Source organism: Bombyx mandarina, chromosome 13 (genome assembly GCF_030267445.1).
Source record: "Bombyx mandarina strain Sakado chromosome 13, ASM3026744v2".
NCBI classification, from domain to species: Eukaryota; Metazoa; Arthropoda; class Insecta; order Lepidoptera; family Bombycidae; genus Bombyx; species Bombyx mandarina.
This window is the reverse complement of record NC_143220.1, coordinates 243,837-268,193: the sequence shown is the minus strand read 5'-3', so window position 1 is coordinate 268,193 and position 24,357 is coordinate 243,837. Positions and strand designations below refer to the sequence as shown.

At 36.5% G+C, this 24,357-nt stretch overlaps 1 protein-coding gene across 4 annotated transcripts in view; it reads right to left on the bottom strand.

The window, feature by feature from the left end:
* Positions 1 to 10,781: 10,781 nt before the first annotated feature.
* The window catches only part of pns (DENN domain containing pinstripe), a 33,473-nt gene continuing 19,897 nt past the window's right edge, over positions 10,782 to 24,357 (bottom strand). For all 4 annotated transcript variants that reach the window (XM_089732650.1, XM_089732651.1, XM_028183386.2 and 1 more), the window contains 4 exons: positions 23,672 to 23,847; positions 22,204 to 22,386; positions 20,938 to 21,151; positions 10,782 to 19,958 (listed from right to left, as the gene is read on the bottom strand). In XM_089732650.1, the coding sequence (XP_089588776.1) occupies positions 19,781 to 19,958; positions 20,938 to 21,151; positions 22,204 to 22,386; positions 23,672 to 23,847 (751 nt within the window). In that variant the 3' untranslated portion in view covers positions 10,782 to 19,780. The remainder of the gene's footprint in view (positions 19,959 to 20,937; positions 21,152 to 22,203; positions 22,387 to 23,671; positions 23,848 to 24,357) is intronic.

Sequence of the window (24,357 nt, the reverse complement as noted above, 5' to 3'; positions counted from 1 at the left end):
ATTTAAAAAATATTGTTATAACTACATAGACAACCCTACAAACATGTACCTATTTATACTTAGGTCGTTTCCATTTCACGTATTCTCATCCCAATTGACCCCTTTTTCGTTGTTATTTGTACCTAAGACGTCCCCAATATCCCCAAAAACAACAGATTTTTACATGTATTTTTATTTAATCAAATACATTAAAACCAATAACAACTGAGACTTTCCTTTAATATATATGCTGGTTCAAACGCTAAATAACGTTTATAAATCATAGTCGTCTTCTATTATTATCAAATAAATACAAGAGAGCAAAGTTTCTAGCACTAAAATAATGACCACCACAGGAAGTTAATTTGAAACGCGATTTTTTATAAGTTAGCAGCTATTATCATGCATATTCAGAGTTGTTTTGTGAACTTTCAACATTCTACTATTAAACTACAAAAAATGGAAGATTTTGCAACGAATATAAAACTTATATTGAGCGTCGAAAGATTTTCCCGGTTTTTTCCCGATTCGCCTGTCAATCCCTAATCGCCCCATTTTACCGGTATTTAACAATGTTTCAGAAGTTACTACCGTACAATGGGGTAAATAGGGACAAAATCGACCTTCAGATTGAATTTTAAAATAGTTCCAATTAAATAGTCACTGCTCAACCAAATAAATAAGTTGAGTCTTGAACGTACCTAGGTGATAAAAACCGTTACATTATTTTAATTATTCATTTTAATGAAATAATCGGTAAAATAATGGCCGTCCCAATTTACCCAGCGTCCGGGGTAAATTGACACGGTTAAGGGTTAGATTGGGATATTTGTAAGGGTTGTCAACTCGCAGTACTGCGATATATAGGTAGGTGCCATATAATAATTTATATGGACCGAAATGATGAATACAATCCATAATTTAAGCACAATACACAACATAGTGTAAATTAAGCTGGTTTCTATTCCGAAGCGATGTGACATGAATGATAATCAACAATACAATGATCAAAAAAAGTATGTGCATGTTATATTTTAGAAAATTATTATTTAATTTCCTTAAAAATCACAACTCTGAAACAAAATCATAAAATAGAATAAAAAATAGAAAACAAAAGGACTGGAAATGCAATAATACAATTTTATTTAATCAACATTTTCAAAATAATCTTTGAGCAAGAGTAAAATATCAGGTGAATAAGATAAAAAAACAGCTTTATCTGATTACTGCCAATAATAACAAAAATAAAAGAAATTCTTTCTAAGCGAAATAACTAAACTCAATTAATTCACTCACTCATAATTGGATATCTCGGATTTTTAATTAATGTTACATTTAAAATCTGAGGCCTGTTTTTATTTGTGTGTGTTCGTTGTGAATGTTAACAAAATCATGATTCGATGCATGAATAGATTCTGAAATAACAAAAGTTTTGATTCATTTGAGTTCTTTTAACTTTTAATTTTTTTTATTGCTATAAAGAACATACGACCGGGCAGATATTACAAGGTAAATGTCGCGAAAAAAAAGTACTTATATATATACTTTTCTTTTACCTATAATACTTACATAAACTAACTGATAAACACATTAACCTTCTTTACACCACGCAATTAAGTGATAGTATAGGCTAAAAAATCTATTATAAGATATCAGTGACAACCCTAACAAGCCATCCCTATTTTGTCTTTTGGCGTTCCAATTTTGTGTTTTCTCGTCCCTAATTTTTCCAGTCTCGTTCCAAATTACCCTACAGACGTCCCAATTTTCCCCAAAAAGAAAGGAAAAAATATACATTTTTTATTTTGTCGAAATATTGTATTTAAAATAAGAATATTGCAACTTACCGTTTGTTGTGGTATTTCCAGGTGTATTAAAAACTTATATAAACTGTGATCTTATTGAAAAAACAACGATAATATCACTTTTTTTAAAAGTTCTTTAAGCTGTTTTAAAACGCACTTTTCAACCACTATTTTAAATTTAATTTGACGAATTTTTGGGACCAACTTAACTCATGTTTAGTACTTCCATAGTTAACTTGGTTTTTCTTCTATACATTGATAAATATTACCCTAAAGAAAATTAGGTAGATTCCGTGCTACAAGTACTTTGAGAATCTTCCGCAGGTTTGTCCCAATTTACCCCAGGATCCCAATTTACCCCATGTCATGGTATTACAAAAATTTGGCTCTGTGTCTGTAATGCAAGCATTCGACAATATGTAATGATTAAATATTTTTTTTTGTAGCGTCTACTATTTGTAGGTAATTAAGTTATAAATATTCTACTTAATTCGTCCATTTGACAGGCAATGGGAACATAGTCTATTCAACCTTGTTTTTAGTAATAAAGGCCGAAGCTTTGTATTGTATGAAAATTTATTAAAATTCAACGAGAAGCAATGAAACTCGCACTCCAGGTAAAAAGTCTCTTAAGTTTAGTAATTATAGCATGATTTACGTGACAGCTTTAGAAGTGTCATTTTTAAGGGTAGCACGAAATTTAAAATAATTAATACTCTGACTTTTCTAATTGTCTATGATCACAATTCATAAATGACATACATAGGTCATAGGTCATGCTTGCATTTCGAGTTTGTCACTTAGATAGTACGTGAATATTTTAAATCTTTTTTGTGATGGTTTAAGCCATTCATCGGAGTGTATTATTAAGTAATTAATAAATATGTTGTGGATTTTAAAATAAACGATAATGAAAGTAAAACAATGGGCATTTTTTATTTTATGGAGATAATGACAAAGTCGAGGTGACAAGTAAAAGAATAAACAGAGTTGTGTATAAAAACTATAAAGAAGGTTTGATTCAACAATCTCCTCCTCACAGCTCTGCGCCTACTTTCAATGTAACCCGAGGAGGCTTCTTAATTCGGTATAACGAGGTCCTGGTAAACCTTTGGGAGACTTAAACGACGAAGAGAAGATCTTCCACCGAGCGGGTGATATTGCTCGGTAGACCGACGGTCCGAGGATTGTTCGGAACTTGTATATATGCGAGCTTATCTTGAAAATGTCGTAGGCGAGATTCAGGCATCTGGCAAATATCTTGTGTTCTGTGATGGCTACCGCCCACTGAACTAGGAAACCTATGGAAATGAAACGTCAACCAAAAATTCGTGCCACTGTGACGCACTGAAGTAGGAAACCTATGGAAATGAAACGTCAACAAAAAATTCGTGCCACTGTGACATAGACCTATATAGTAGGGACACGACATATTGTTCTATACGTACAATTGCCTATATAAATAGCACCCATTTTGAAGACACACACATAAACATATATCTATCTCGTTCTTACTCAGCACTTTAACTCGCAGGAAAACAATATAACAGTATTTCAGTGCGTACATAAAATGAAACATGAATATGCGTAAATATCTCCGTCTCCGTCTAATGAGGCCGAAAATCCGCCATGTTGAGCGCACCAAATGTCATTGTCACGTCAGTTCGGCCGTCTGTTTTAGGTTGTACATTAATTACTAACTTTGATATCGATTTAATATGATTGCTTATATAAAATTTCATAATTTATCATGCTTAGAACATACAAAAATAATGATTAAAACGTATTTTATAGGATCTCAAGAAAGTCGATGCCCCAAAACTATTATCTATATACCTAGTCAGGTCATAAGTATTGTCACACAGTAAAAACTTTTCTTTTAGAATGCTGGCCACAAAAAAGTTTATTGAATTTGAATTTCGAATTGTTCATGAAAATAAAAATGTATACTTTTAGAATTTTACTCATTTTTAAATATGGAGTGGACGCTTAAAGAAGACCGTGTTGCAGTTATTGCGTTGCATCGTTGCGGTTACGCGCCAATTCAAACTTTTAACATACTGAAAATTTTGAATATAACCAAAAGATTCGTTTATCGTACCATCAAACGATACAATGAAGACTCTAGTGTAGATGACAGGTCAAGAAGTGGTCGCCCTCGGTCTGTTAGGACTCCAGCAGTGATAAAAGCTGTGAAGGCGCGAATTCAAAGAAATCCCAAACGTAAGCAGAAACTGTTGGCCCTTCAGATGGGGTTAAGCAGAACCACGGTGAAAAGGGTGTTAAATGAAGACTTAGGGCTTCGGGCATATCGAAGAAAAACAGGACATCGTTTGAATGCTCGTCTAATGGACCTGAGACTGAAGAGATGCCGCGCTTTGTTGAAGCGGTACGCGGGAAAAAAATATCGGGAAATTCTTTTTTCGGATGAAAAAATTTTACCGTAGAAGAGAGCTACAACAAACAAAATGATAAGGTGTACGCACACAGTAGTGAAGAAGCGAGCAACCGTATTCCGCTTGTCCAACGAGGTCATTTTCCATTCTCGCTCATGGTATGGTTGGGAGTTTCTTATTGGGGCTTAACAGAGGTACATTTTTGTGAGAAAGGTGTAAAAACGAATGCAGTTGTGTATCAAAATACAGTCCTGACGAACCTTGTGGAACCTGTTTCTCATACCATGTTCAATAACAGGCACTGGGTATCCCAACAAGATTCGGCGCCAGCTCATAGAGCGAAGAGCACACAAGACTGGCTGGCGGCGCGTGAAATCGACTTCATCTGGCACGAAGACTGGCCCTCCTCTAGTCCAGATTTGAATCCGTTAGATTACAAGATATGGCAACACTTGGAGGAAAAGGCGTGCTCAAAGGCTCATCCCAATTTGGAGTCACTCAAGATATCCTTGATTAAGGCAGCCGCCGATATTGACATGGACCTCGTTCGTGCTGCGATAGACGACTGGCCGCGCAGATTGAAGGCCTGTATTCAAAATCACGGAGGTCATTTTGAATAAACTTTAGTGTCATAAGAATCTATGTTTTGTTAAGTTCATTTTGGTATATGAATGGTTATATAATGAATAAACTTGTTTCAATTATTTTACATTAAACATGTGACAGAATTTATGACCTGACTAGGTATATTTAAATTCATTATGGAGCCCTCATCCGAAAAATCGGACACCATTTTTCGGTCGGAATCTATTGATCATGACACTAATCATAAATTCCTCTTTAAAATATGTCATCAAAACATATTTAGACATTCTGTTTAGATATTTCGGGAAAAAGGCTACCGACAAAATCTCTTCGGAACTATTTAAATAAAATAGTTTTATTCCGCAGTGAGTAAAACACTATTGTAAATTCGTTAAATATTTCATAATTAAGTGATTTTAGAGAGGAAGTCACAAGGAATGACGTTTTTAATAATGAATAAATGTTCTATAGGTGTTTTTTTTTTATCACGCGGTCCTTGATAAGTTTAAAATTTGAATCACTCTCAAGTGAAAGTGATTCAAATGGTGCGGCGCACCTTCCTTGGGGTGCGCTGCGGTAGTGTGTTACGGACTTTAGAGTCAGCAAAACAATTAAAATAGATTGTAATAGTCTAAGAAAATCACGTACTTAAAATACGATAACATTTAGCATGCTAGAAATGGGCAGATGGCTTTGAACTACGCCATATCTTTATGTTTTGCGACGAACGACAACTTTATAAAATCAGTGTAGCAACTTTTAAAAATCATCATATCGTTTACTTGGCAAATTCGAAGGACGACCTTGTCTTAGATTTCACTCATCTAAATCATATCATATTTGCACATAACAATATACCTACTTACTTCCCATTAAAGTATAAATTCTACAAATAAATAATACTCAACAATATTTAAAATAAAATGAGCCAAGAACGTTTATCGATAAAACCTGATAACATTGAAATCTTTTGTACAGCACTAAAACCGCCATGTTTTGTGGCCAGATGACGTCACAGTGGCACGAATTTTTGGTTGACGTTTCATTTCCATAGGTTTCCTACTTCAGTGCACTGTGACGTCATCTGGCCACAAAACATGGCGGTTTTAGTGCTGCCCAGAAGATTTTAATGTTAGTAGGTTTTATCGATAAACGTTCTTGGCTCATAAAAAAAAAACACCTACAGAACATTTATTCGTTAATAAAATTACAAACGTCATTCCTTGTGACTTCCTCTCTAAAATCACTTAATTATTAAATATTTAACGAGTTGACAATAGTGTTTTACTCACTGCGGAATAAAACTATTTTATTTAAATAGTTCCGAAGAGATTTTGTCGGTAGCCTTTTTCCTGAAACATCTAAACAGAATGTCTAAATATGTTTTGATGACATATTTTAAAGAGGTATTTATGATTAGTGTCATGATCAATAGATTCCGACCGAAAAATGGGGGCTCCATAATGAATTTAAATATATATAGATAATAGTTTTGGGGCATCGACTTTCTTGAGATCCTATAAAATATGTTTTAATTATTATTTTTGTATGTTTTAAGCATGATAAAATAAGAAATTTTATTTAAGCAATCATATTAAATCCATATCAAAGTCAATAAATAATATACAACCCAAAACAGACGGCCGAACTGACGTGACAATGACATTTGGCGCGCTAAACATGGCGGATTTTCGGCCTAATTAGACGGAGACGGAGACATTTACGTATATTCATGTTTCATTTTATGTACGCACTGAAATACTGTTATATTGTTTTCCTGCGAGTTAAAGTGCTGAGTAAGAACGAGATAGATATATGTTTATGTATGTGCCTTCAAAATGGGTGCTATTTATATAAGCAATTGTACGTATAGAACAATATGTCGTGTCCCTACTATATAGGTCTATGCTACCGCCACACCACTCCCCTCCGAGACTGGAGGTCGTGTCATTTAGTAAGCGTTGTCCGTGCTGAGATTAGCTTGCAAGGGCCAGTGCTGCTCGAAGTCTGCGGTGAGTCGAGACTGAGCTTGAAGCTGCACGTGTATCGTGTGTAGTCCATGTGTGCAGAGCTGCTACGCCGGTGATGCATGACCCCAAGCGTTGACGATCCGGTTGTGGGCTGCGATGAACTGCAGTGGCGTGAAGTTCGAGGCAGTGAAGTTCATTTGTTATTTGATTTACTGGTTCTTGAAAATCATCGGAAGCATCAGATTGCGAATCAAGGTCGTAACCTTTTAAATCATTTGGTACTATTCTTTGTCTTGGAGATCTAGTGTTACCTTGTGAACTCCTCCTATCGTGGTCTATATCTCTATCCTCTTCCCTTTCAACTTCGTCTCCATTACTCTGAGAAGTAGTTGCAGGATTTTCTTCAAGTTGGGTAAATATGTTAGGAGGTGGTACCTTTTTATTTTTATTTGACGTAGATAGTTTCATTTCGATATCTACTTGTTTATTAGATTTTCGATTATTTTTTTGAGTATTTTTAATAACTTTCTTTTCTTTTTCAGGTTGCAGTGGTTCCCTTTCACAGAAAATATCATCATAGCTTTGATCTTCATTATCGTAATACATTTTTTCAATAATTTTTACGTCTCTGCTAGTAACAACAGTGTTCTTTTCAGGAAAATAAACTCTGAAACCTTTGGCATTCTGCGCATAGCCTACAAATACACTTAGCTTACTTCTTTTAGCTTTGGCTGTAAGCTTCCCTCGTGTTCGTTTGTTCAGTACAAAAGCTTTGCTACCGAATACTTTCAGATGACCCGTCTATTTTTCATAAGGAGTATTACCGTTCAATGCTCTTGTAGGACATCTGTTTAAGAGGTAGTTTGCTGTACTTATTGCTTCAGCCCACATGTGTTCTGGTATGTTTGCTTCTATCATTAAGCATCGTGCTTTATCCATGAGCGTACGATTCTTTCTCTTGCTCTGGCCATTTTGCTGTGGCGTGCAGGGAGCAGACAATCTTCGGTGTATGCCGCTTTCTTTTAGGTAACGGTCAAATTCTTTGTTACGGTATTCTCTGCCATTGTCTGATTGGAGTACTTTTTTTTTTTTATTGCTTAGATGGGTGGACGAGCTCACAGCATGGTTACTGGAGCCCATAGACATCTACAACGTAAATGCGCCACCCACCTTGAGATATAAGTTCTAAGGTCTCAGTATAGTTATAACGGCTACCCCACCCTTCGAACCGAAACGCATTACTGCTTCACGGCGGAAATAGGCGGGGTGGTGGTCCCTACACGTGCGGACTCCCAAGAGGTTCTGCCACCAGTAATTACGTAAATTATAATTTTGCGGGTTTGATTTTTATTATTAGACGTCCGGTGCATTCGTATATAGCGATGCACTGGTGTTCGAATCCCGTTGGCGGGACAAGTTTCCGTTGTATGACCCTTCATTTTATACTTTCGACAATATTTATTTACCTTTCTCTTGGTGTAGAAAGCTCCTCTGCCGTTCTAAACATTATCATTGTTTAGCATTCTTTCGAGCTTCACTTTCCTCAAGGATTTTTATCTTTAGTTCTTCGGGAAGCGGTAAAGTATCACGTGACTCGATGGCTATGCGGAAATTTTCGTAACTCGCAGGGAAACTACAACAACATTATGCTCAACAAATCTTGATCAATCTTTACATCAATGTCCGCTATCTTATCCATTATGTCTATAAAATCGTTCAGGTGGTCGCGGACGTCGTCGTTGAACATGTGTGTCGCTTTGCGAGCGGGCCCTTGACTTTGGTAAATACTTTTTAATTTATTCCAAAGCTCTTTCGACGTCGTACATCCTTGGATCTGTTTCAGCTCGGATGGTGAAATGAGAAGCAGGAGTTCCGCCCGCGCTAAGAGATCGTTCTTTTTGAATATTTCGGTCTCTTCTGCCGTCGATGTCGTTGTCAAGCATTTTTTGCCGGATACGTACCTAGTCCCATATTTCATTTTTCACGAAGACAGCTTGCGCTTGTAAACACCATGTGTCATAGTTGTTTTTCGTCAGACTTTCTATACGGTATGCGGAACTTGCCATAATAATTACATTATCTACTTACATATAGTTTTAACCACGCTCTGCTACCAATTGTTGTGGATTTTAAAATAAACAATAATTAAAGTAAAACAATGGACATTTTATTTATTGGAGAGAAAATGACATTAAGTCGAGGTGACAAGTAAAAGAATAAAACAAAGTTGTGTATAAAAACTATAGAGAAGGTTTGATTCAACATAATAAGTAATTAAGTGTATTATCTATGGCCATAGATAATACTTAATATTTGAAATGGTAAGTTATATTTTTATGGTATGTAGCGCGCCGTGCGGCCTCAACTTCTTCGGTCGCCTCGAACCGGATTACCGAGAGAGGCCGCCTCCTACAGAACATCTGTTACCCGTGACAACGTATAACTTTTTAGTTTAGTTAATATTAATAATAATAGTATATTATGTATAGTAATCCGCATGAGTCGTGAGCTCTGAACTTGACATGTGCAGAAGTCAATTTTTGGGTTTGTTTGGGGGAACGAGGCACGGAACGGGGATTGGGCTAACCATATCAATTACGTGATTGGATCTTCCCACATCGCCTCACATGCCGTCAGTTGTGATTGCTTCCCTATGTTGTACACGCGCATTACTCCAGCAACCTACACTTTCGTCAAATTTTATGAACTTAAATAATAAGTATTAACTATTAATATTATAAATTATTTTTATTATTCACAGATTTTTTATCAACTTTATTTAATTCTTCCAAGCACTACCTTTTAGTAAAGTCTGTTTTTTTGTTTGTCTTGGACATTGATCAATACTCGTATAAAAAGATAACATATTACGGAATTGTTTATGTGTCCTATAGTTCTTGTCTAAAGTGGCTGTATGATTCTCTTATAAGCTTATCAATTAGAAATAAGTTTAGGTATATTATTAAAATGGTTTCCCTGGCACCAGAGAAATCAATTAAAATCGTCTAAAATCTAAAGCTTAATCACAATATAAATAAATGTATTTCTACCATATTCGGCACTACACAGGAAGAGCAAATTAGCGATAAAAATCGACGACACACCTACCTGTTCTACAGAAAAAACCGGAATGAATTGATAACCTTTTGGAAGTTGGTTAATAATAGCGTTATTTCTGACTATAATATGAGCGAAACCTCGGGCAAAAGTATTATAAAATTACTACTACATTTTAAAATCCCAAATTTAACGAATTTAATTTAATTATAAAAAATATATATTAAATAAATGAGTGGTTCATATAACTTTACCTACCAGTATAGGTACGATGCGCAAACGGCCCCTCGAGAGCTCACCACTCGGGCCGATTACTATATAACTTATGATTTATTGATAGTACCGATAGCATACAAGTAATAGAAGTGGAGACAAAGAAAAGAAAAAGTTTAGGCCACATAATATACCTATGACTTTTTAAGAGATCTAATTTCTTAATTGTTTAAACTTTGACTTTTGTAATAAAAAGTCGATATCAATTACCGATTTGAAACATAGCTATTTAAATTAAGTATGTAATTGCTTAGTTTACATGAAGGTTAATTTTCTATAACTAAGTAAATTGTAAAATATATTATTAATTCCTCAATTCTGTAGACATTCGCGCCATGCTACTTAAGCAGAATACATTTAGGTCCGCCAGGAAAGTTGGCTAACGACTTCCCGATTGGTCACGAAAGAGCTTTCAAAAACTCAAGGGCATCGGAACTGGATCGAAAAGGCGACCCTCGCTGAGAAGATCCAGCGAGAAACTCAGCGGGCTGATGTTATGGGATATGTTTCACGTCAAATTCTTCAAGAAGTTGACGATCCAAATCTTTCGGAAGTTATATTTTGTAATATTTTCTTAAAAATGTACTAATAACTACATAGCGCGATTCAGAGTTTTTCCGATTTCTCCACTTGTATGATAGCTAGGAGCTGATTGAAGTTCGGAGTTAGTTGAGGTCAATCAATATAACATGACTCTGGGTATAATAATAAAACAATTGGTTTTCGCATTGTATTAATACACAATCAAATAAATTCAATACATATTTGGTTCGATATTTAAAACACAGTAATATTAAGGAAGACTTATGAACTTAGGAAATGATAAAGTCCAAAATAATTAAGTGAAACGTTAGATTACTTAAGTATTGTTACTAAGCATAATAACTTCATTATTTAAGACTCTTTTTAACGTTCTTACAATTTGTCATCATTGACCAACGGAGTTTGAGTGCGCCGTGTCAAAGTATCGTCTACTACTAAGGTTTGTTCTGGTATAGGAATATGTAGGTACGTAAAAAAATATTTTCGAAATATTAGTCATTACTCAAGTTATCGTTATTAATGTAGTTAATTAAACACATAATCGATAAATAATAAACGAATGGCATATTTTTGTACAGTAAATACATTTGAAAAATAATTAAATTACTATATTTTTAAACGGAGATAGTACTTTGAATGAGAATAGAATAACAAAGCTGGCCCATAGCTATTCACCTTTGCAATGTACCTTTAGTTTCACAGTACTCAACCTAATCCGACGATGTTTGGGTATATACCTAGTCAGGTCATAAATTCTGTCACATGTTTAATGTAATATAATTGAAACACGTTTATGCATTATGTAACCATTTCATATACCAAAATGAACTTAACAAAACATAGATTCTTATGACACTAAAGTTTATTCAAAATGACCTCCGTGATTTTGAATACAGGCCTTCAATCTGCGCGGCCAGTCGTCTATCGCAGCACGAACGAGGTCCATGTCAATATCGGCGGCTGCCTTAATCAAGGATGTCTTGAGTGACTCTAAATTGGGATGAGGCTTTGAGCACGCCTTTTACTCCAAGTGTTGCCATATCTTGTAATCTAACGGATTCAAATCTGGACTGGAGGAGGGCCAGTCTTCGTGCCGGATGAAGTCGATTTCACGCGCCGCCAGCCAGTCTTGTGTGCTCTTCGCTCTATGAGCTGGCGCCGAATCTTGTTGGGATACCCAGTGCCTGTTATTGAACATGGTATGAGAAACAGGTTCCACAAGGTTCGTCAGGACTGTATTTTGATACACAACTGCATTCGTTTTTACACCTTTCTCACAAAAATGTACCTCTGTTAAGCCCCAATAAGAAACTCCCAACCATACCATGAGCGAGGATGGAAAATGACCTCGTTGGACACGCGGAATACGGTTGCTCGCTTCTTCACTACTGTGTGCGTACACCTTATCATTTTGTTTGTTGTAGCTCTCTTCTACGCTAAAAATTTTTTCATCCGAAAAAAGAATTTCCCGATATTTTTTTCCCGCGTACCGCTTCAACAAAGCGCGGCATCTCTTCAGTCTCAGGTCCATTAGACGAGCATTCAAACGATGTCCTGTTTTTCTTCGATATGCCCGAAGCCCTAAGTCTTCATTTAACACCCTTTTCACCGTGGTTCTGCTTAACCCCATCTGAAGGGCCAACAGTTTCTGCTTACGTTTGGGATTTCTTTGAATTCGCGCCTTCACAGCTTTTATCACTGCTGGAGTCCTAACAGACCGAGGGCGACCACTTCTTGACCTGTCATCTACACTAGAGTCTTCATTGTATCGTTTGATGGTACGATAAACGAATCTTTTGGTTATATTCAAATTTTTCAGTATGTTAAAAATTTGAATTGGCGCGTAACCGCAACGATGCAACGCAATAACTGCAACACGGTCTTCTTTAAGCGTCCACTCCATATTTAAAAATGAGTAAAATTCTAATAGTATACATTTTTATTTTCATGAACAATTCGAAATTCGAATTCAATAAACTTTTTTGTGGCCAGCATTCTAAAAGAAAAGTTTTTACTGTGTGACAATACTTATGACCTGACTAGGTATTTTCACAAAAATTAAACCATTATTCTACTCACTTCTATCACAAAGCAGTCATGCAAAGGTGGGACAGCCGTTATGCTGTTGGTCACAGTATAAAGGCACAAAACAAAAATACTTATTATAATTAGAAACTACGAATAATAAAATTATAGAAAAGTTATTACGCTTCAAAAATGGTTCCACGTAAATAGCTACCGCGGAGGGCGGGGTTTAAAATAGCTACAGAACGGCGCGCCAGTTCGCTGTGGCCCTCGTGTCGTGCGGTCGTGTTGCGTCAGTTTTCGGTTGACCAGATAATTATTATTTTGCGCTTTTTTATTTTGCAAGTATGCAATCGTGTGTCGTGAAATGGTGTAAAAGCCATACAGATATGAAAAACAGTGGAATTAGCTTTCATAAGTAAGTATACAAACATCGTAAAATTTCATACTATTGATGATGGATAGTGTTATGCAATATGTACGATTACTTTTCTATGCAGTAGTAGTTCTTTATACTGCTCGGATAAAACATAAGTTTTATTAAAGTAACAAATGATTTTATTACTGCAGATTTCCGATAAATGAAATTCAACGTAAAAAATGGATAGCCGCTTGTGATAGTACGCTTGGAAAGAAATGAAACAAATTGGACCGTTGCAAAAATAGTACAATATGCAGCATACACTTTCAAAAAGAGGCCATGTACATACTTGAAAGTGGAAGTACTGGATAACGTCATCGTCATAAGGGTGCGCTGGGTGGTGCTTGCGAACCGTGACCTTGGCGCGACCAATCGCGTGCAAGCGTTTGTTTATGAAAGAGTGTAAAGTGAGAACCATAATCTAAAGTGCAATTGAAGGCGAGTTACTGTTCCATAGTTTTATTATTCGTTGTTATGAAAACTTTATCGGAGGGTAACGAGCGCTTCATTCCTGCGAGGCGTCGTTACCGTTTACTTTATATCATGACTTGAGGCGCAACAACAACGTTCCATGTCCGATTCCCTAAGGATATGAATTCTATTTTAGAAATGGAATGTTAAGTGCGATTTTGTCGAAAAGGTGCCCCATCATAGACCCCCTCCCCTCTTGAATGAATTACTTATTTTTTTGATTATAGTTACTATCAATTCAAATCTATTTGTTTCTAGTATCTATATTCTGCTAATCGAACTAGGGAAATCATCCATATTTCCATATTTTAAACTTTATATGAGAAGAATTAAATTTGAATTAAATACTATCAGGAATAAACATCCAACACGAGGAAACACTTTTTTGTAACAATATTGTATAGTTTCATTTTAGATTTCTGGTTTTTAGTTCTCGGTAATCCTGGTGTTTCCTTATTTCTTGTTAAATTGTTTTTATACAGTTATAACACACAAAGTGCCATGACTTATGTTTCTACGTGTGAATACATTTAAATACATATTACCTATAATAATAATTACAAGTTTATTCACATCATTCTAATGGTATTTTAATACCATTGAAAGTTCGTATTTTGAATGGTTATGTAAATTAGAAATAAATCATTTGCCGTTAATCTATGTGTTTTATTAGCTAGATCCACAAATATAGCTTAATCAAATATGTATGTGCTAGGGATATTAAAATATTTCCTATTAACTATATGAAAATTGAAGTGGGGAACACATTTTCACAACGCACACAGTAATTAGGATCAAATTAATTACGATTATTATTGTAGTGTGCATGGTATAGTCCCCGGCACGTAACTTGGCAAGAATCGCTAAATGCGCAGAAGTCGTTTTTACACCGGCCACTCACATGCGCACGAATACGCAAACCCGCAAGCTAGGGACGACATTTGCAAATGATTATGCAAAGTTTTCGCTACATTCGTGGTTTTCCAAGCTGTGTCGGTTTTTTAACAGACATCAAAGCGCGCGAACCTTCGCGTAGTCTCCCACACATTCGCTTGCCCAGTTGCGCCGACGATTGCGAAGGTAACGGACGTATCGCCATTTTCATAGTTCGTGTAATATAATAATATATACTGTGTAGCGTATCTTCATCAAAAGAAATCCCATAAAAACAGCATGGCTGTTAATGATGTCTGGGAAATAATTCAAAACTCTTTTTCTCTTCAATGTTCTATTGACTAATTAAAAAGGAGGAGAAATTCGTGAGACATTCGAAAACAAGTGTATGAGGAAGCGCAAACGGGTTCGCAAATTGAGTATGCGAACCCATTTGCACAGCCGCTAGGTTTGCGAATGAATGTTTGACGGCCCTTCACATGCGCGCAAACATTCGTACAATGTACGAATATTTGTGCGCATGTCAGTGGCCGGCATTAGGTCTCTTTGGTTGTCAAGCGGGATGCGGGGAAAGACGTAGCACCGTTCCGAGCGCGCGATTGGTGAGTCAGTCGACCCTCCCCTCCCGCACCGCGTCCACGTTCCGTTCGCTCCTGATTACACATGCGCCTACAAATTGTAGGAACCCTTTGTTTATATTGAGTTTTTGTAACGAGTTCTTATTATTGTTTTAAATTTAGTTTTTGTTACGAGTGTTATTCTTTTAAATTTGTTTGCAATGCCAGGACCAAATACCAATGACCATATAGTCGATTCAGTCACTGAGTGTTTTATTATTTACGCCAGTGACGACAGCGACTCTTCGTTATGTCAACGATGAGGAGCCAACTCCTTCCTCCAGCTCAGGTGCTACCATAAATTTAATCCAAGGGGTAGCACTATTAAAAAATGATAGTGACGACGGCGACACATAATTTTTAATATTAAGTATATTTTTTTAAATAAACTTCTTAACTTTTAATTGTATTTTATTTATAACACCTAATACACTTCACGAATTCCTCTCTTTTCTTTAACTTTCTTCTAAACACACAGGCTTAAAAACAAATTATGGCAAATAAAAAATTAAATTATATGCGGGCAATAAAAGTGATCATTTTTTGTTGCAATGTGTACTATGCGCGACATTACCCCCTTATATCTCAACTAGCAAAACCTTGCCAACTTACTTGCCGCTTACTATACACTACAATAATAAGTCCGATGTTTTGTTGGTTGACGCGCAGAAACATTAATTAATTAATTAAAATTACTTTACCTTTTGCCGCTGTTTTGAAATGTGGAATTTAAATTGTTCTTCTAAAACTAGGTACTTACCTAAAGTATGAAGTATTTTATTCGAACCGATTTGTTGAGAAGTCTGTTTAGACCAAAGAAAACACAATCACTATGGGAACATATTTTCTGATAAAATTAAATATTACATAAATGCATAAAAGTTCGAAAATTATTTTTGTGTGTTAGCGTTGTAGGTACCTAACATAAATTAGTAGGTTTCATTGTTACAAGTAAATAAAAATATTTTCGTATTGACTTTCGTTCCATAAATTAAAATAAACTGGCGCTTAAAAATTGTCAACTCACACAATTTTCATATGTCACAGACATTAATTACATTTAAACAAATTTACGGTTTAATATTAGGTTATTAAAAAAGGTAGTTTAAAAAAAAACATTAATTTACAAATGTTTTGGAAATGGCAACTCAGTGTTATATCATCACTAAGCAATAAAATTATTTATTGAGTACTTAACCAGTGATCAAACATCTTTGGTGTCGAATTGCGGAAGATTTCTAACATACACTTGGACGAACGCAGTGATTTCATGGAACATACAATGAAAACATACATATTGACTTTAAATCCTTTAACTTTAATTTTAATTACCCAAAGGAACTCGTTCCGCATGTGTATTATTATAGACTGAAGTGGCTCTTTTGTAAAGATTAAATTAATGTTTTACCTTAAAACTTTAGGATATTTTATGTAAGGCATCATTTGAAAGGGTTTTGTAAGTGTAAGCGTTAAGTTTTAATATTATTTGGCACAATTTTAATCTGCCAGTGCAATCATATATTCAACTAAGTGTTAAGCCAACAATATTGCAGGACGGCAATAATCTAAAACTAATAAAACGACGTTTTTTTTTTTTTTGTTTTGCCTTCGAAATAATTTATTTTAATGTTCTGTTATTCATTATTTTGCACAGAAGTCCAAAGAACTCAAACTAGAGCCGATATTTTTATAAAAATATATTACTTTAATAACATCAGTGCTAATTATCAAATTTCAAGAGACGGCATATAAAATTTTAATATACAAAACATAAGATTTTTTTGTTAAAAAAAAAAAGGATATATACAAAGTAATTTTGAGATCTAGTAAAAGCTTTTGAACAAAATTGAAAAATAAACCTGCACAGCGAGTGTTTGTATTCCACACCGAAATACTATGAGTAATGAATAGACGAATTATAAGATTGTATTCACTTGAAGAGTGTCTTGTGCGGCTGTCTGATGTTCGGGTTAGAATAACACCACATAATTTTTATCTGTGAGAATGAACAAGAAATTTCTCTGACGATTATACCAGCGTATGTGTATTATATTTAGCAGTGATGGTGGTAACACCACATTGCCTATTTTTAGTCGGTCCTGTGCCAGTTTGAAGCGACTATGCTAAGCAATTGAGACATAGACCTCATGTCTCAAGGTAACGGCATTCATATTATAATATAGTCTATCAGTTTCGATAACCACTTAACACCAGGTTCGTCGTGAACTCGTTCAATCGCCTATGCAATAAAAAATAACCGACAACTCAAGAAAATTATCAACAAGTAATTCACCTTATACTTTTTGGGGAAACTAAAATCTAATAAAGACAGTAGGTAATGTTATGAGATAGATATCTACGCTATACACACTATATTTTATGTTTTTTTTACATTTTCAATTGTTTGAATAGTTTCATCTGGTGCTTACACATGTATTTAGATTGGCATAAAGTTCAGAGAGGAAAATATATATGAAAACAATGTCATAAAAAACGATCGAAAAAATATAGGTAACACGATGAAATTCAGATATGCCAGTTCTAGCAATAAATGTTAATGCCTTGGAATTTGAATAGATCTTATTAAATTTTTTTTTTTTTTTTTTTTCTCTTATGTTTTAATGTCTCGTAGCAATCTGTTTTTCTCTAGTTAACAATGAGCTATTCCTCTGGCTGAATTTATTCTTAATAGATATATAAACAGAATCAGATGTCCAGTAACACCTTCATCTTTTATTGTTAGATTTAATTTCTGTTCTGTAAGGTAGGTATACTGTGCCTCCTTAATCTAGTAAACTGCACTGCTCCTGTGCCTCCTAGGTCCGACGCCAATTTATTGACGTGTGTCGATAACCTGGCTTGGTATTTTTTGCTGTAAGCTACTATTTCCTCTTTTACTGTGGGAATATTTAGATCCATTTGTATGATCTTGTTGCTTATGTAATGCGGTATTCTTAGCATTGTTCTGAAAGTTTTATTTTGAAACCTTTCCAGGATCTCGACGTTGCTATTGCTGGCAGTTCCCCAAAGCTGTATGCCATATGTCCATATTGGCTTTAAGATGGTTTTGTAAATTAAAATTTTACTTGTTGGCGAAAGCTGGGATTTCCCTCCAGTCAACCAGTACATATTTCTTAGCCTTATGTCTAATTGTTTTCGCTTAGACCAGATGTGCTTTTGCCATGTCAGTCTTCGATCCAGATGTATGCCAAGATATTTTGCATCTTCTACTTGCGGTATGTTTTCGTTATGTAAGCTTACAGGAGGACAGGTTTGTTTCCTGAGGCTGAATGTAACGTGGGATGATTTGCTTTGGTTTACTTTAACGCGCCACATATTAAACCATTTCTGAAGGTCATCTAGATGTGATTGTAAGTTTTCAGAAGCTGTTGTAGGGTCGTCATGAACAGACATTATAGCTGTATCATCTGCGTATGTTGCAATGATAGTGTTTCTGTTGGTTGGTAAGTCTGCTGTATAGATGAGGTACAGGACAGGGCCGAGTATGCTGCCTTGTGGCACACCAGAAGTAATCTCATGCATCTGTGATGATTCTTGGTTATGTTTAATCTCAAAGCATCGTCTATTAAGATATGACTTAATAATAGCGTAATAGCTGTGTGGCAACATTTTTTTCAATTTGAATAACAGTCCATCGTGCCACACCTTGTCAAATGCCTGCCCGATATCGAGAAAGGCAGCTGAGCAGTACTGTTTATTTTCAAGTGTTCCACTTATGACATCCACAAGGCGTACAAGTATCTTATTAAATAAAACTTTTTTCATGTTTTAGTACACATTAGCTTTCTTGCCAGAAGAAAGGGGAAAATGTAAATATAAATCTGAAAACACACAATTAACGATAAGATATACCTTTCCTGGGCGACAACACCGATCGGCGTTTTATTCCAGAGTCGAACAAAAGAATATTCTAATTGTCTTTTAAAAAAAATGATCACGCAATCACTACTTCCATCTTAACAATTTAAAAATAAATTTTAAAATATTTTGTTACTATAAGCACCACTACAAAAAAATCTTTGGGTTCAATGGGCAAGTTATCACATAAAAAATCAAACTTAACAAGTAAAAAAATACTAAGAATCTACAATTATCAAATTCATGTTCATAAGAAAATGTACATTTTGAGTATTTTGGATATAGGAAAAATGTATATCAATAAAGTAACAAAAAATAAATTCAAATAATATCGAACTTACATTCTGCCCACTGTTTAATTGAGACTAAGTAACACTGTGAGCACGAAATAAGGGAACAAAAAATTATCTCCAAACCGAAATTTCTCCGTTTTTAATTTGACGTTGACTATAAACAGGAATAAAACATGACGTTTCATTTCTGTTTATTGCATGTTCTTGGTAATATCTACTCAAAAATAATATTCAATCCAATAATTGCTATACTTTTAAATATTTTTTCTTTAGTTTTACGCACCGCGCCGATACCTCGAGCAACATCTCAATTAAACAGGTATATGAATGGATATTGCCACCATCGAACAACTTTCAGGACGATGTAAAAATTCAAGATTTTCTTCTTAAGACTGGTTAAAAGAGATTGATTATCACAAAAATAACAAGAGAAAACCGTCTTTTTTGCTTCAACTATAGTGTGTCATGGTTTAAATTCTATTCAAACATCTATCATGAGATACATTTATGGAAACTCGGTACTCTTGATAAGAAGCAACATTAAATAAGATCCGAATACTACCACAGATACTTTAAATTCCTTGAGTGAGAGAGTTTTCGAGTACAATGTCAAATTCGTCCAAAGGCTCGAGTATTTGTTTCAGAAACGTGAGAAGCCCGCGTTTGCGCAGAAAACTTTGCTCCTCGTACATCTCAGCTGTGACACGAGTCAATGACATAGGCACCAGCATTCGATGAAGCCAGTGTTCCCTGTGAAAACAATTACATTTGGTTATTATTGTACGGTTAGCAGCTTAGCTGTCCCTGGCATTGCTGAGGTCCATGAGCGACGGTAACCACTCACCATTAGGTAGGCTATCACGGTCAAGCTGTAACTATATATTTTAATCTATAATATAGAGTTTTAAATAGGGACGCGTGAGTTTTGACAGTTCATAGCGGCCATCTTGGTAAAGCGATAGCGGTCAAATATGGGACACATGATGACATTTCACCATGGAACGCTACTATTTTCTGGCGGTATCATTGGCCCTAGTTTCTTCGAAGATGCGCAAAGAGCCGCGTTCACTGTCGATGGCAACCGATATCGGACAATGATATCAAACTTTTTGTGGCCTAGGATCAACGGCGGATCCAGGGGGGGGGGGGGGGGTCATTGGGTCATGACCCCCCCTGAGCTAGTTCCAGGACTTGAACTAACTTGGACTAATTGAAGAACATCATGATTTATTTATTATCTATCGTTATCAAAATTAAATTATAAGTTCTTAACTTGCCCACGACTATGCGACCCACTCCTGGCGCCAAAGCTGGATCCGCCCTTGCCTAGGATACATGGTATGGATCTCACAAACATGTGGTACCAACAGGACGCCACTTACCATGTAGCACGGTAAGCATTATTGGATGAGAAATAAGAAGACTTCGTCATCCCGCGTGACTTAGCACTGCTCGACTACTTTTTTTATTGCTTAGATGGGTGGACGAGCTCACAGCCCACCTGGTGTTAAGTGGTTACTGGAGCCCACAGACATTTATAACGTAAATGCGCCACCCACCTTTTGAGATATAAGTTCTAAGATCTCAGTATAGTTACAACGGCTGCCCTACCCTTCCCAACCAAAACGCATTACTGCTTCACGGCAGAAATAGGCAGTGCGGTGGTACCTACCCGCGCGGACTCACAAGAGGTCCTACCACCAGTCTCACTGTGTCCATAGTTACTCACCGCAAACTTAGACATATGAAGAGTTGAAACTTCCCGTCCTTCCCCAGCGAGCGGCCCACACTGTTGACCTCGTCCATGAGATGGCAGTAGCATCGCCAGATGGCTCTGTGCTCTTGGTCCTGTCTGCAGTTGTAGGATACGCCGCCGCAGTTCTTGTTGTTCATCGTACTGGGCTCGTCGCACAGGCTCATTTTGAACTCGTCTTTGACTCTAGCTGTTCGGATATTATGATTGAATGCATTATATAAATGACTAGCGTCCCACCCCGGCTCCGCTTGGGTCTTTAACAAAAATTTCAAAGATATTTGACGTTGTTTTATTTTTTAAAACAAAAGAACACTTTTAACATAGTTATTTCTCACCCCCGCATTAACGCCCCCGCAACTGGGTTAGGGAGTCCAACACTCATATAAATATTAGCCTATCCATTAAGTACATGTATTTTATACATGCCATAAAATACATAAACCACATGCACCACTGTAGATTTACATATTAGTATAGATTTTTATTTTATCATACCGTAGAACATACATCTGGGTTGTCACAATACTTTTGTTGGGTTGTTAGAGATTCAACTTTGTTCAATTAAAAATGACTTTTATTTAGTGTTTTAGAATATTAAATCGTTTAATTTAGTCATCAAAGTTTTGTAACTGATTAAATATATTGAAAAGTTAAAATTGCTTAAAACTAGTTACCTACCTAACAACTAAACAGTGGTAGGTAGCCCTATCGAAAAACTGTCCCCTTACGTGTCCCGATTCACCCCGAAACCAAGATGATTCGGGTCAAGCTAGCTTTTTTTAAGTTTTTGTGTATATTTTGCAATGAACTATGTATAATAATCGTATATGAAAATTTAAACCTCCGGAACCATATTCATCCCAATTTTATTGGTATTAAGAAAAACCGCTCAAAAATGTGTGTTGAAATTGGAAAGTGTCCAGATTCCCCCCAATCTACTGTAGTTAATATATACGAATTCTTAAAGAAGGTCACGAACCTATCATCACTACGGTATGCATTTTGGAAAAAAAATCCGTAATTTGAATGTGTTTCTTATCGGCCAAGAAAACACGACTTATTTCGATAATGTCTCAAGGTGGGCAACAGTGTTCAGATTATAGGAATAGGTGCCATAGGAATAGGTGACTTACACCAGTAAAAAAACTCTACGGGTTTAATTGGTGTCTCGTGTCTTTGTGATTGGGATAATGCGATACAGAGGTACGCAGATCATCGCCGAAGCCAAAAATCACTGACCGAAATAATCCCATATGAAAAAATTCTTGCCGAAGAAGCGCGCCGATTTGAAGCCACAGAGGAAAGCTTGCTCCAAGCACTTGACCAGGCCATTTTCTCCGCACAGTAAGACACTTAGCGAGTTCGCGTCCTTATCTCTTTTTGACTGATAGTGCCATTTCACAATGGCGTTCACGCAGTCACCTGGAAATTTATGAACAATTCTTTTTTACACATAGCAAAAAATATATTATGTAATTACATCACTACCTAGTATAAAACAAAGTCGCTTTCTCTGTCCTTATATCCCTATGTATGCTTAAATCTTTAAAACTAGGTACGCGACGGATTTTGATGCGGTTTTTTTTAATTGATAGAGTGATTGCAGAGGAAGGTTTATATGTATAATAACATCCATTAAATAGTGGAGAAATACTGTTATTTTTGAAGTTTCTAATGTGATGTCATAAATAATCAATAATAAAATTTCATGTTTCCGAAGCGAAGCGAGAGCGGGTCGCTAGTATTATAATGAATATAATATTTAATGATCCCTTAACTAATAGAAACGAATCACTGCTAGGGATTCGAAATAGTCTGACGCGGCGACGGTTGTAATAACTTACTTGGACGACGAGCACGGCTTTATAAAATTTATTCCTACGATTACATGGTATTAGAAAGTACGTTACGTGATGAAAGTATGACGTACGAAAGTACGGGCACGTACGGGTAAATCCTGTATATTTCTGCCAGAAAGCCATGCGTTTAGTCTTGAAAAGGAGGGTAGCCATTATGCACTACAATTAAGTCGTTGAAAACTTTGACTTGTTTAAAACCCCAGGTACACTGGGAGTACATTTGCTCCTTTAAAGCAATTAAAAAAATGCAAAGATTGTTATTTTGACAGTATGTTGAAAGTTAAAAATTTTATTTATTTATTTTTTCTCTCCCTATTCGCTGGTAGCCTAAAGGCGTGGATATATGTCTACGGTGCAGCGCCGGCTACCGTTGAGACGGCGTGGCGTCGTGCGGCGGCGGCACGATGCCGTGTACGGTGCACCGGCACATGGCAGTAGCCATTGTTTCCAATACAGTTTCTGTTTTATTATAAACATGGATCGCGAAAAACGTATTTTTCTGCTCCTGTTGCTAATACGATCAATGAAGAAAAAACAGAATCAAAGAAAATATTGAGTGAATCCTTATGAATACCTTTCTAAAATGAACCATGATGGAGGTTGTTTTAAGAGGAAATATGAAGCGTTGAAAATATGTGTTATTGGCAAATTCTACAAATATTTTGTGAAGCAGGAGCAGTGCGCCGTGTGTCGGCGCGGTGCACTGTTCACGGCACCGTGCCGCGGCACGACGCCGCGCCGTTACACGGTAACCGGCCCCGCACCGTAGACATGTGTCCACGCCCTAAGAGGCTATTCCAGCTACGCGGGGACGGTGCAATCTCTGTGTTAGTGTTCTGAGCACCTACCGATCATGTGCTGGATGGTCGAGGTGGAGAGGTGCGTGGTGGGAGTGTGCGGGTGCAGGGCGGCGGGGGGCGCGGGGGAGCGCGGCGTGTGCTCGCTGCGCACGCGCGCCGCCACCAGCAGCCGCTCGGTGGAGCCGTCGTCCACTCCGCTCCCCAGCCAGCGGTTACAAGGAAATCTGGCACGTTACATGTATTGCCGTTCAGTAACTAGCGAGGTCCATCTAAAGTTCACCCGTTATCGGGGCCCCATAGACAACAGAACGTAAATTAAATCACACTGGTGGTAGGACCTCTTGTGAGTCCGCGCGGGTAGGTACCACCGCCCTGCCTATTTCTGCCGTGAAGCAGTAATGCGTTTCGGTTTGATGGGTGGGCAGCCGCTGTAACTATACTTGAGACCTTAGAGCTTATATCTCAAGGTGGGTGGCGCATTTACGTTGTAGATGTCTATGGGCTCCAGTAACCACTTAACACCAGGTGGCCTATGAGCTCGTCCACCCATCTAAGCAATAAAAAAAACTTAATAAATAAGGTCCCAATTGTAAAAAAAAGTACTTTGGTCGCACGAAAGCAGTCCAAGTGAAATATGACGTCATCAAAGTAAAGCCTCAATTTAAAGCGTTTTTGATTACGTGATTAACCCGATAATTTAGTTTTATCTGTAGTAAATTTAATTGTAATGCAAT